The following is a 13,970-nucleotide window of genomic DNA, read 5'->3' on the forward strand; positions in this document are numbered from 1 at the left end:
CCCTTTTGTAGATGTTATGAAGACATTCTTCTTAAATGCTACCTTCAGCTTGCTTCCCATATGAAGTAATAACTATAACTCAAACTTTAGTGCCTAGGCTGCTAGGCCTGGGGCTTGGAAGAGCTCAGTTCATTTCCCTGTTCCCCCACAGACTTCCAGGGCAACCTTGTAGAAGGCCTTGTCTACACTGGCAAGTTTCTGCGGAGTAAAGCAGCTTTCTGCGCTGTAACTCCCGAGGTGCACACACGGCCACACCACTGGGTGCGCAGAAACTGTGCAGTTGCAGCGCTGCAAAAAAACCACCCTGACAAGAGGCCTAGAGCTTTCTGCACCCGGGCTACAGCGCCACGGCGCCAGTGTAGACCTCCTGGTCGATTACGTGCTGCGACTGGCCTCCGGGAGGTGTCCCACGATGCCTGTCCTCACCTCTCTGGTCATCGGTTTGAACTTGACTACCCTGCCCTCAGGTGACCAAGCATCATCCCCACCTCGTAAATTCCTTGGGAATTCTGAAAGTCCCCTTCCTGTTTGCTCGGTGATGCCTGCAGTGGTCTCAGCGCATCTCTCCAGGTGACCATGCAACTCCACGCACCAGGCTTGGAGCAATGCCGAGCTGCTGGACCTCATCAGCATTTGGGGCGAGGAGGCTGTCCAGGCCCAGCTGCGCTCCAGCCGTAGGAATTATGATACCTACGGACAGATTTCACGATGCATGACAGAAAGGGGCCATGACCGGGACACGCTGCAGTGCAGGAGCTGCAGAACGCCCACCACACGGCGTGGGAGGTAAACTGCCACTCTGGTGCTGCGCCCACGAGTGGCCGGTTCTACAAAGAGCTGGACGCCATATGCGGTGGCGACCCCACCTCCACTGTGAAGACCACTGTGGATACTTCGGTAGCTCGCATGCCAGTCAAGAGCGGACCGAGCAGGAGGAGGAAATCTTGGACAAGGATGTGGAGGGGGAGGGGGACCCAGAGGCAGAGGATGACTCGGAGGTCAGAGATGCATGCAGCCAGGAGCTATTTTCTACCCCGGGGGAGCCTAGCCAGTCACAGCTGTCAGATCTTGGCAAAGCGCAATCAGTAGAGGAGGACCCTTGTAAGTGACTTTGATTTTGGGAATCACTGAAGTGAGTTGTTGTGTGTGGGGGGGAGGCAGAAAGCTGGCTTGTGTCCAGTGATGAGCTGCCAAAATCTTAACTGGTTCCCTCCTCACCGCACGAGGGAGTTGTTGCCCACCCCCGACCCCGGCACACTTAGGGGAGGAGGCGGAGCAGAGGAGGCTGCCGGTGGGTGCTCTGCACCCACCAAATTTTCCCCTTGGGTGCTCATCCGAATGTTCTGCAGCCACTGCTCATTGTCCCAGACATGCATGACAATGCGATCCCACCACTCAGTGCTGGTTTCCCCAAGCCCAAAAGCAGCGTTTCACTAGGGTCAGTGGTCAGCACCTCTGTGAATGCACCCATGGAGTCGGCGCCACTTTTGACCGGTTAAATTTAGAAGCTCTTTTAGAACCGGTTGTCCCTCGCAGAACAACCAGTTCTAACAGGGCTTCTAAATTTAACAACCGGCTCCAGCTCACCACTGCTTGTGTCTGTATGTTGCACGTACCACCACATGCCTAGGCCAAGCAGTAGAACAGGGTGTTGATGGACTCCCTCACTTCACAGGAATCTGCCTCAGAGCTCCAGGAAACTCTCAGGGAGATACTGGGCAATCCCCGGCCACAGGTTCTTTGGCAGAGCTGCTTTGTTTCTTGCCCCATTAAGGGTAACTTTCCCGCAACCCTGTGCCGTCACTGGGGACAGGAAGTACTATTTCTGCACATGGGCAGAAGCTGCAGTCTTGGAGAAGACCCTCCTTTGATTCCATGCTCACCCTTAGCAGTGAGATATCTTCCATAATGAACACAGCCTGTGGAAAATGTGGGGACAGTAATGATTATAAGGCCCCCCCACAGTGCTGGCTCTCCCCCCCCCACAGTGCTGGCTGTCCCCCAGAGCCACCTGCCCCATGTACAGTATGGTCCTGAAACACTGATTTCCCCTGCCCCTACAGTTACTCACCATTTTGGGGGCCCTGTGCCTCATGTGTGCTTGCCTGGGATCAGCTAATTAGTTATAGATATGTGAATAGAGGCTGTGGTTTAGATCAGTGGGCTGTGTGTTGCAGACAATACTGGTTCTGTAAAATGTTGCATTTTGGCTTCACGGATATGACCTTGGGAGCCCAGCCTCTCTCTTTGTTATTGCCGGCTGAAAGGCTGCGCAGAATTACAAAGTGGCCCCGAAGAAATAAAGAGGACTTTCTGCGTGACGTCACGATGCAGTCCGCGGCCGAAAAACAAGAGTTGAAGGAGTGGCAGGACAGCGAGAAGAGGGACCTAAAGAAGAATGCGGTGCAACAGAACGAAGCCAAACGGCGGCTCTTAAATGTTACGGAGCACCAAGCAGTCACTCCAGACGCTGCTAGCACTGCAAACAGAGCAACTACGAGCCTCAGTGATCCAGCCCTGAGTGAAGCTTTCACTCTTCCCTTCTCAAATATTATGGAGCGTACATCACACAGCTATCAGCATGGAATAGTGTCATCGGCCAGGTCCAGCCTCCCATATAGGCAGCAACAGCAGGCCTTTAAACATCCAAAAGCACACACGTCATTCTGCACTTGCTCAGCCTGTTGTTGAACTGCTCCTTGCTGCTATCAAGGTTCCCTGTATATGGCTTCATAAGCCACAGCATTAAGGGATCGGCAGGGTCTCCCAGGATCACAATGAGCATTTTAACATCCCCTACCAGACTTCTGGTCTGGGAAGGAAGTCCCTGCATGCAGCTTCCTCAACAGGCCACTGTTCCGAAAGATGCATGCGTCATGCACCTTTCTGGACCAGCCTGTGTTAATGTCCGTGAAACGCCCACGGTGATCCACAAACGCCTGGAGAACCATTGAGAAATACCCCTTGCCACTAATGTACTTGGTGGCTAGGTGGTCTGGTGCCAAAATTGGAATATGTGGGCCATCTATCGCACCCCTGCAGTTAGGGAATCCCATTTGTGCAAAGTCATCCACAATGTCATGCACTATTGCTCAGAGTCACAGTCTTTCAGAGCAGGATGCGATTCATGGCCCTGCACACTTCCATCAACACAAGTCCAACGGTTGACTTTCCCACTCTGAACTGGTTAGTGACCAAGCCGTAGCAGTCTGGAGTAGCCAGCTTCCACAGTGCAATCGCCACGTGCTGCTCCAATGGCAGGGCAGCTCTCATTCTCGTGTCCTTGTGCCGCAGGGCTGGGGCGAGCTCATCGCACAATCCCATAAATGTGGCTTTCCTCATCCGAATGTTCTGCAGCCACTGCTCATTGTCCCAGACATGCATGACGATGCGATCCCACCACTCAGTGCTCATTTCCCCAAGCCCAAAAGCAGTGTTCCACTGTGGTCAGCACCTCTGGGAATGCCACAAGCAATCTTGTGTCATAGTTACTATGCGTGGTGAGATCAATGTCACACTCCTCTTGCCTTTGTAGTTTAAAGAATAACTCCATGGCCGCTCATGACGTGTTGGTCAGAGCAAGCAGCATATTGGTCAATAGTGCGGGATCCATTCCTGCAGCCCGAAGCGGCAGGGCATGCAGTACACAAACCGTTGAAAGATGGCGCCAAATGCAGACGGAAGCACAGGGATTGCTGGGATGCGAAGCAATGCATCGCAGGGCATTGGGACAGGACCCAGGAGGCCCTGTGACTCCCTCTGCCTTCCCACAACTCTTATTGGAAGAAGAGAAAGAGGTGCTCTGTGGGATAGCTACCCAGAGTGCACTGCTCCTAATAATGCTGCAAGTGCCAAAAGTGTGAACATGCTATTGCGCAGGCAGCTGACAGTGTGAACACACAACAGCATTTTCCCTTCAGCGCTCTCTGAGTGGCGCTGTAACTCTGCCAGTGTAGACATACCCTTAGACTCTCTGGCCTGGATCCACAAATGGACTTAAGCATTACAATGCCCAGCATCACAATGCCTAGCTTTTAGGCACCTAGAAAATCACTGAACTAACAATGGGATCCACAATTCCTGATTTAGGTGCCGACTCTCTTTATACAATGAATGGGGAGAGAGAGACACCTCAGGGTGGGATCAACAACAGCCAGAAAGCTATGCAGGGAGTAGCCTAAACTAGCCAATGGGGGGGGGAGGTGTCCTAAGCCCCTCTCCTCTTACAGAGTTAGGTACCTATGTTCAGGCTGCATGCAAAACCTAATTCTGTGCCTTAGTCCCCATTCGTAACATGGAAATACTACTACTTGTCTACCTCACAGGTGCATTGTGAGGATACATGAGATTGTGGGGTGCTCACACATAGTACAGTAATAAGAGCCATATAGATTCCTGAGAGAGACAGAAATAGTAGTTTTGTTTAAAATCTACTCCCTTCCTGCAAACAGCTGGAATATTAAGTCTCCAGGACTGTATCTACCTAGGTCTGTCAGGAAAGCCCACACATCCTTGAAGAAACATCATCCCATTCCTGTGGTGCTATTTGGTTCTTATAAAAGTCATTGCACCTGGGTACCACAGAGACTGATAGATACTTGGTGCAACCTAAAAATACTACATATACCGAACACACCTGGAGCTCAGCCTGCTTTTGTGAGATTTCTTCAACAGAACAAAATAAAAGCCACAAACGTCTAAATGAGAAATCATAACACATGGGCACATACTAATTATTCAGCTAATCAGGATAGGTATGTTGTCTCCATTGCTGTGTTATAAATAGATGAAACTTCTGGTTATGCTTGGAATAAGAGTGAATCCTTACAATCTACCCTATGGTGGTCTAGTCTTAAACCATTTCAGATAGGCAGCCAATACTCATGTCAATTTAAAAAGTACTGCAGGGCCAATTGGCATGAAGCTGTGACATGAGGTGTGATATGCCAGATCAGCCAGGGTTCAGGAAGCAGGGTGGAAGTTAGAAATATTTTCAGAAAGCAACTCGTTCTCTGAGCCACCCCGCAAGATGATTTTGTGCACTTTCCACTGTCACTGTGCCATGAAATACATTTCCTTAATGGCATTAGCTGGGCTGTCTCCAGGATGCATTTCATTGGCTTATAGTCTTGTTTTCATTTATTTTTTAAAAGGGCAAAACTACAGTGAGGCTCTGTGACCCTGCCAGAGCCCGCATGGAAGATAGAGAGCAGAGGGCCCAAACAGGAAGGCAAAGCTGGCAAAACAAACATCATTCTGGGATGTATTAGCAGAAGTGTTGTAAGCAAGACACAAGAAGTAATTCTTCCACTCTACTCTGCACTGATTAGGCCTCAACTGGAGTACTGTGTCCAGTTCTGGGCGCCACATTTCAGGAAAGATGTGGACAAATTGGAGAAAGTCCAGAGAAGAGCAACAAAAATGATTAAAGGTCTAGAAAACATGATCTATGAAAAATGTGGGTTTGTTTAGGTTGGAGAAGAGAAGACTGAGTGGGGACCTGATAATAGTTTTCAAGTACATAAAAGGTTGTTACAAGGAGGAGGGGAAAAAAGTGTTCTCCTTAACCTCTGAGTCTAGGACAAAAAGCAAGAGGTGCAAGGGTGGTTAAATTGCAGCAAGGGCAGTTTAGGTTGGACATTAGGAAAAACTTCCCAACTGTCAGGGTGATTAAGCACTGGAATAAATTGCCTAGGGAGCTTGTGGAATCTCTGTCCTTGGAAATTTTTAAGACCAGGTTAGACAAACACCTGTCAGGAATGGTCTAGATAATACTTCGTCCTGCCAGGAGTTCAGGGGGCTGGACTAGATGACCTTTCGAGATGTTTGCCAGTCCTATGATTCTGTGACTTTATCTTGTGGCTGTATATGGCAGCATCAGAACATAAAAAGAGCAGCAAGGTAGAAGAAAATAAACATGGTGAGGCTATGACGAGAAGCCTAAACCGATGTGTACAGAACTAACTTAGAGCTGTTGTGAGATAGATTAGCTGTCACCAAATGTACCGGGGAGGACACTACTACAGAAACAGTTGAACCCTCTTTTCAGGTAGATGATGAAGAGCAGACACACAATCTGGCTCATCAAATGACCTCAACAAGTTAGTTGGAACATCTTAAAGATTTTACATTTAAAACAATTCTGAATCTCTCTCTCCTACCTACAACATACTCCACATTCCAGCCTCCTCTCTCCCTGCCCCCAGCCAGCCGGCCAGAAATCCATTCCTTCACCACAAGTTCCCAACTCCTCTTGTTAGGTCTGGAAGAGCTTCCCCCCACCTGCTCCCTATGCGCATTCAGAGTCATAACTGCTTAAGTTACTGACTAAGCTGTAAAAATGTAAGAAATTTTGCTTCCACTGCACTGGGGAGCCAACACAACCATGGCGGATTCTCCTTTAGTTTATGCATCACCAACATTTGTCTGTTGCCACATTTCTGTTTCATGATCCTGATTTCTCGTTGGGATGGCATGACCCAGAAAGAACCCAGCTTGACTCTCAGGTACCATGTCGAATTTGCAGGACTGACAGGTGGACAAAAACCTCATCTTTTTACTTTTAACTGGAGGGGATGTGATCTGGAGCCATTGCCAGTCAAACAAGGAACTCCAAAAGAAGGCCACTTTGTACAGAGTATAACTCTGAACTAAATGAAGATATATGAAAATGAATTTGTAGTTTTGACACTTGGCCTAACTCTGAAATAACCTGTGTACAAAACCAAATTCAGAGGGTGGTGGAATTTCATAGTGAATTGAATTCTGACAGTTTACATTGACAGCTCCATCGCATATTTTATAAATGCCAGGGCAGGATGTCTAGTGCTTTAGTTGAACACACTTTATATGAGATATAGATTTTTCTCAGAAAGGCAGCAGAATTTGATTGTGTAATTAAACTAAATTCACATTATGCCCAATAAGTGCCTTTTTACTCTTGTATTTGCATCTTTCTGCAGGCTGTATGCAGAACAAATGGCTTCTATTCCATTAACGTGCCAAGCTGGTTCAACCTACGCAAGGTAGTCCAGACCTTGGTGAAACGGGTCTGTGACACCGCTCGGCTGGCTTGCAGCAAGACGTGTCTAAATTCAGCTGACATTGGCTTTGTAATTGATGGTTCCAGCAGCGTTGGCACTGGCAATTTCCGCACTGTCCTCCAATTTGTAGCCAACATAAGCAAAGAATTTGAGATTTCAGACACTGACACCCGTATTGGAGCTGTGCAGTACACCTATGAGCAGAGGCTGGAGTTTGGATTTGACAAACACAGCACTAAGCAAGATGTTCTGAATGCTATTAAGCGAATCAACTACTGGAGTGGAGGGACCAGCACTGGAGCAGCCATCAACTATGCCTCTAAACAGCTCTTCAGCAAATCCAAACCCAACAAGAGGAAGATAATGGTTCTCATTACAGATGGCAGGTCTTATGATGATGTCAGAGTGCCAGCCATGACAGCTCATCAAAATGGTAAACTACTGCTATCTTCTGCTGCGGTGGCCCACTCCACCTATATACAGTAGCTTAACATGTGTGGAGCTAAGGCAGTTAGAGTGGTCATTGCACTATGGCAGTAGATGGACTTTTGGGCAGCTCACCACCCTAAGCTATAGCCTTGTTAGAGCTAATCAAGATGAAGGTGGGTGAGTAAATGGATGGGAAGCCCGTAAGAAAATAGTGTAGTCAGATTTGTCAGACAGACAGGATGTATCTCACACATTACAGTGCTCAATGGGTTTCTGTAGGCCTACAGATACAAGAAGTGTGTGTATGAAGCTCACTTTTGCTTTCAGTGTAGGATGTTCAAACACATTCTGTGCCAGGCTTTCAGGCAACAGCTTACTACTGTCTGACACCGTTGGCAAGACCTATTCTTCAGGGCTGACACTGCCCTTCACACCGCAGCCTGTATAAGTGGTTCAGTTCTTGTTGGACGCTCACATAGAGGCCGTAAAATAAGCGGCAATGGGACATGGAGAATTTTCCTGGCACAGAAGAAACATAGGTCTGACGTACATGAGTCTATGCAGCTCCTTTCAGAGACCCCAGTGTAGGCATTGTATTGAGGGTGGGAGGGACATTAACTGTAACACTCAGTTTCAGAGCCTGCTGTACATAAGAGCAGCCCATTGGCTGCACCTTCTATAATGTCTCTCAGAAGCCACAGCCCAGAGTCTGATCCCTTCATTTTATGCCCTGAACATCACATTTATTGTGGGAGCAGGTTTTGTAAAATTAATTTCAAAACACACCTGGCCATTTTAAACACTGGTTGTCTTTTCAGAGGTCATAGCTTATTCCGTTGGAATTGCATGGGCAGCCCAGGATGAACTGGAAGCCATTGCAACAGACCCGGATAAAGAGCATTCCTTCTTCGTGGATGAATTTGACCACCTCTACAGATTCGTTCCTAGGATCATCCAGAACATTTGTACAGAGTTTAATTCACAGCCCCGGAACTGATGAAAGTAGGCAAAGCATTATACTAACGCTGGGTCACTGGGTGTCATGCAGGAGATACACAAAATGCTATACAAGTAATGCCAGCTATGAGTCCAAGAAATACTAGAAGAGTTATTCTCTGGCATTTTTCAGTTAACAAAGCTGATTTCAGCTCTATTCCCTATGCATGATAAAGCTCTGTGTAGACAAGCATTTTTATTTTACCTTTTTTTCTGGCTTCAAAACTCTGACTTGGTTGGATAGACAAAGACAGTTACAACCCTTGAAAAGATAAATCAAGTGACTCAGCGTTGTAGATAGAAAATTTGTTTCCAGAAGAGAGGTTTGAAAAGGTTTTTCAGTGTAGATCCCAGGGACATTTTCATTTGGCCTTTGTGTATTGCAGAAGCTCTCTTTAAAGACATTCTCTGTCACAGTGCTTCTCAAACTGTGGTCTGTGGACCACTGGTGATCTGTGGAATACTGCCGGTTAGAGACCAAGCTGTGTCTATCAGAGTGGTGAAGCATCTCTGTCTTCTAGCAGTGATGCTTCCTGCTAGTTGTTGTCCAGACCAGGACTCTCAGGGTTTCCAGAGATGCTTTCCAACAAAATCCAGAACACCTTTGTTTTAAACCTTGGACAGCTGTTTTATGTCTCTCTGACAGGTTTTCATTTGGTATAATTTCAAGCTGATAGATACTAACAGGAGAAAGAGCCAAACTGCAAAGTGACCTGGATAGATTAGAGCAGTGGGGTCTACAGGCATTTACTGAACTTAATGAAGTTCTGCACCTATGGAGAGGAAGCAGCTGGTGTACATACAAAATCAGGAACATGGAATCCAGAATCCCCACCCATTGCATTAGAGGGAGTTTATTTAAAATCTTTTCCTCTTAACGTTGTCCTATTGTCCGTGTCCAAACACGATAGTTACTGCAAGAAGGGTCTGGGCTCAAGGAGGAGATACCATTGGAAGGGCCTCTGTCTTAAGTGGTACACAATATGAAAAAAGTTTGAGAACCACTGCATTATCACCAAACCATTCCTCTTTTAGGTTTCACCCTGATGTATGGATGGAGATCAATAGCATGAAGAGAAAAGACTGTTCTAGAGTTGTTTTGTTAAGGATTTAAGAGAAACACAGTCTGACTGTATTATTGGGTATTATACATTGGCAAAAGCAGGACTTCCCAATGGTAGAGACACACACTGTAGATGAAGTATTTGGGGTTGGTTTTGTGTCTGTTGGTTCACAGAGTATGCTTGTCAATTGGTCAATGGTGCTTGACCAAGCCAATTATACTATTATGATACTGCCTTCTTAAATGAGGAACTAATCTTCAGCAAATGGTGCCAGAAGTGATATATTACTAAAGTCTTGAAAGACTTGGGCTTTAATTGGTGTCAGCTGGCATCTATTTTTTTTACCCACTAAAACTTGATAATATATGTTCATTGTTTATCACAGTTCATGGAGGGAAAGGTGAGAAGAATTAAATATTACTTGAGAGAAACAAGACTGTTCATGAACTTCCCTGGATATTGGAATTTGTAGTCCACAATGCCCGGGGGGCGGGAGGAAAGGGTAAGAAATTAATGATGAAATATTAAATGAGTTTTTGTGGCTCAATTCTCCTAGCTACTACCCTTTGAATAAATAACAGGATCTGAATGCAAACATGTCATTCAAATTAATTACTACTCAAAAACATCATTAGAAATACAATCCTTCCAACCCTAATTAGCCAAAAGAAATCATTTAATCAGAGACAGAGGTGAAGGGATCTGTGCCAATCTGGAGTGATTGCTTGTAGGCATGCATTACTTCACAATACAGATACCCTGAGATAGAATTAGTAGAACAAGGAGATTATCAAGTTATTGCATTGATGAGGTTTTGCAGCCTTCCATCAGCAAAACACACACACTTCAAAGACACTTTGTACCCTCACTGGCCCGAATTCTGACACCATTCATAAACCCTGAGTAGACCAGTTTTGCGCAGGGGGTCTAACATGGGAATATGAAGTTAGGAGCAATAAGGGCAAATTTGCATGCATTAGGACATATTTTCATTTCTTTGAACATTTTAATCTTAAAAAATAGCAAACTTGATAAGCATTTACCATGGTGGTTTTCAAATGCTCTTCACTTATGTGTAAAAGTTCAGTGACCATCCTCCATATCAAGCATGCAAGATTATTTTTCAAAAGGCAACAAGGTAAACCACTTAAAAAAACCCAAACCATAAACTTATTGAACAACTGTTTTGTATGGTGACTGAATGTCACGAGAATTTCATTGCCTAAGTCTTTGAAGTGATCCTTTAATTGTCAGAATCCCCAAAAGTGATTTTTGGTTTTGTTTTTAAATGTCTCATTTTAAGTATCTATTTCATAAACACTGTAAATAAAAAGATAAGGGCTTATTCTACAGTTGTGGAATTACCACTGATATCAATGGGAATCCAGTGCATAGAAGAAGTGTAGAATATATCCTGTTATACATTAAAAAACATTTACCTTGGACAGCAACCAAAGTACAGGTCATCTGTGGAAAAGCCCCTGCAAAGAATGTTTTGTTAAAACATGGGATAGTAAGTTATCTGTAAACCGTCTCATAAAAAGTTTTTTTTCTTGTATATTTGTTTGTGAAGAAAGCAGAGTTCCTTTTGTAACACATCTGAGCTACTTTAAGAGCTTTTCATAATACAAGTTGCTAAACCTTTTGCAATAAAAAACATAAAAGGTGTATGCAGTACAGCTTGCATATTGAAGACTATTTTAAAAACTGTACATCCAAATATTGTTACTGCATTTTAGTTTTTAAAATGCAAATACGGGTTTCCTAAAAATAGAGACACCATCAAAGTCAGCAAGACCTAAGGTGTTAAAATAAAAAGGTTTCTGTGCTTTTATGTTGAACATACCTGGCTGAATTACTGCAAATCTTGCAAAGATCCATGGAAGGGGAAGTCAACTCCAAGCAGTGTAAACTAGCAGAATTTGATACGCAGCACCCGAGATGGAGGTTGATGTCAGGACAGAGGGAACAAGGGGTGAAACATGTCTCACATAGCGCCTGAGGATCTTTAGGACACATCAGTGTGAAAGCTGTGGACCTCCGAGACCTGAATGGTGCGGAAACCCCCATGGTTTCCGAGTTGGTTGCTATGACACATTTGACTCCATTGCTGCAATGAAACCGTGTATGGCTAAAAGCTAAGTGTTACTAGATAAACTAGACACCCATGTAGAGCTGGGATAAGAGCCTCAGGGCCAGTTGTCAAAGATATTTAGGTATCTAACTCCCATTAAGTCACCTAACTACCTTTAAAAATCTAGCCCTTAGTCTCTCAGCTCCAAAAGCACAGGCTCTGTCATTTGATCTGAAGGAAAACTCCCTTAGCTGATAGCAGCAGCTCCTTATCCTTTTGTGAGCTAGCCACTAGAGATCATAACTCATACATGTAACCAGTACCTTAGTGATATATATGCTTTCTGCAGCCTTGCTGACTGGGCTCACTGAGTACACAATAGCAACTAATGGTGGGCTAAGCAGCATTAGGTGCCACAGCAGCTAGACAGACGATCTCCCAGAACATAAAGAAATCACCTGGGAATAGCTTGGTCCCAATAGATGTGTTTACTAATCACATGCACACACGCAAGGCCTCACTATAGCATACATCTGGTCTGCCTGACTGCCGGTGGCTTCTACCACCATGGTGAGTGCCACTGAAAAGCTCACCAACTTTTTAAAGGGATACTAACCTGTTCCTATGGACGGCACAGGGGTACCTGCTGCTCCCCCTTCCCATGCACACCAGCCACACTCACCTAATACCTCATGTCCCCCACCAGGACTTGCCACAGCAAATACTTGATATGAAACCAAGATGATCTTAATAAGAGGGATCGGGTAGATTCAAGCCCTCTTATCAGAATACAATCCCAGTGTGTGCTTCAGGTGGAGGGGGGTCTGTGCAAGACTAAAAGGAGTGGGGTGCGTGTACTATGGGCACAGTTGGCTCTGGGCAGAAGTGGTTCTGTGCCTGGGGCCCATGAGAGTGACGTCCCATACAGCTCAAGGCATGTGGAGCAGGCTGCGTCACTGCCCCCACAAAATACCCCTTCCTTTCAATTCCTGTAGCGTGCAGCCTGGGTGGAGAAGCCACTGCTGGGCCAGAAGTGCAGATTCCTTACTGCCTCCCTTGGACTTTGTGGGGAGGGAAATGATGGTGGATCCACCACTGCCTTCCACATGGACCAGGAAGTGGGGTTGGAGATATTGGATGGGCTGGGACTCCCCACTACCCCTTTGGCCAGTGGCCCACTGCCCTGCAGTGACCACTTGGGTGGCTGGCTGGAATGGGGAGGAGACCCCGTATTGCTGTTGCTCTGTGGGGATTCAGCTACCAAGGCTGGCGGTAAGCTTTCAGATGGGGGGCCTTCGTATTCCCTATTCACTGCTTTCATATTTGGGAAAAGATCCCCACATTTGCTGCTCCTGTAAGAGATGGGCAGACCCATTTTCCCTTCTCCATGCTCATTGCAGCTCTTGCATTGTATGAAATATTGGAGTAATACATTCCCAGTGATCAGGGAAGCTTTTGGAAGTAGCTAGCCCAATAGGGGCCATGAGAAAGTCCTTTCTTCATGTCACTAAAGCATGGATCACCATAGCCAGGTCCACGTCCAGAGTCTCCTGCCCAGCCTAAGTGGAAAGAAAGCATTCCTCATTACTGCTGCTATCCGAGCACCCAAAATAGTGGGGAGGGGAAGGGGGAGGACTTCCAGACTGTGCATCACCTTAAGCCATAAAATGGACACTCTCTCTCTCAAGAGCAAGATCACAGTAACTGCTAGCTCCTTAAACAACTTCCCTCTGCCTATTAGCATCAGTTCTCTCATTTCTGGACAGAACTTGAGCCAGCTATTTTTCATTCAGGTTCTTAAATGTACCAGGCAATGGGACAGCAGCGGTACAAAACTGTCTATGCTTGATGAATCATCTACATGGCTGATGGCATTATTTATAGCCCATAAAGTCTCATTCTCCCCATGTAGCTGTACCTACTTGTTAAACAGAACAAGTGACAGGACCGAGCCTTGGGGGACATTACAGATTTAGCAATGTCCCAGCCACATTGTTTAAACTAGCTCTTAGTCATACTGAAGGGCAGGATAGGTGGGTATGCTCTTCCTGCTTCTACAGCAGTTCATCCCTCTTTCTGGGGTCTACTAAACGTTGTCTAGATTAACTTTTAATCCTGCAATTATTAAAAAGAGAGATAATTTTTGTTCCATACTTTTAAAATTTCCATTGCATACACATACTTACTACCAACCTTAACATTAATGGCATTTTTTGTTCTCATGACCAATAAGACTATGCACCTACTACAACCATTAATAAGGGATATAAACCCTTATGCTTCCGTTCATAACACTCTGACAGTTTGTAGTCGGCTTTGGAAGAAACTTCCCCGTGTAGGCAGGTTACTGCTAAATTGTACATA

At 45.7% G+C, this 13,970-nt stretch overlaps 1 protein-coding gene across 1 annotated transcript in view; it reads left to right on the plus strand.

Moving 5' to 3' along the window:
• VIT (vitrin) overlaps positions 1–11,220 on the plus strand; it is an 81,069-nt gene extending 69,849 nt beyond the window's left edge. The window contains exons 18-19 of the mRNA XM_084623746.1: positions 6,963–7,476; positions 8,291–11,220. Coding sequence (XP_084479872.1) covers positions 6,963–7,476; positions 8,291–8,469 — 693 coding nt within the window. The 3' untranslated portion in view covers positions 8,470–11,220. The remainder of the gene's footprint in view (positions 1–6,962; positions 7,477–8,290) is intronic.
• Positions 11,221–13,970: the final 2,750 nt, after the last annotated feature.

Source organism: Lepidochelys olivacea (genome assembly GCF_965140295.1).
Source record: "Lepidochelys olivacea isolate rLepOli2 genome assembly, chromosome: 3".
NCBI lineage: Eukaryota > Metazoa > Chordata > Testudines > Cheloniidae > Lepidochelys > Lepidochelys olivacea.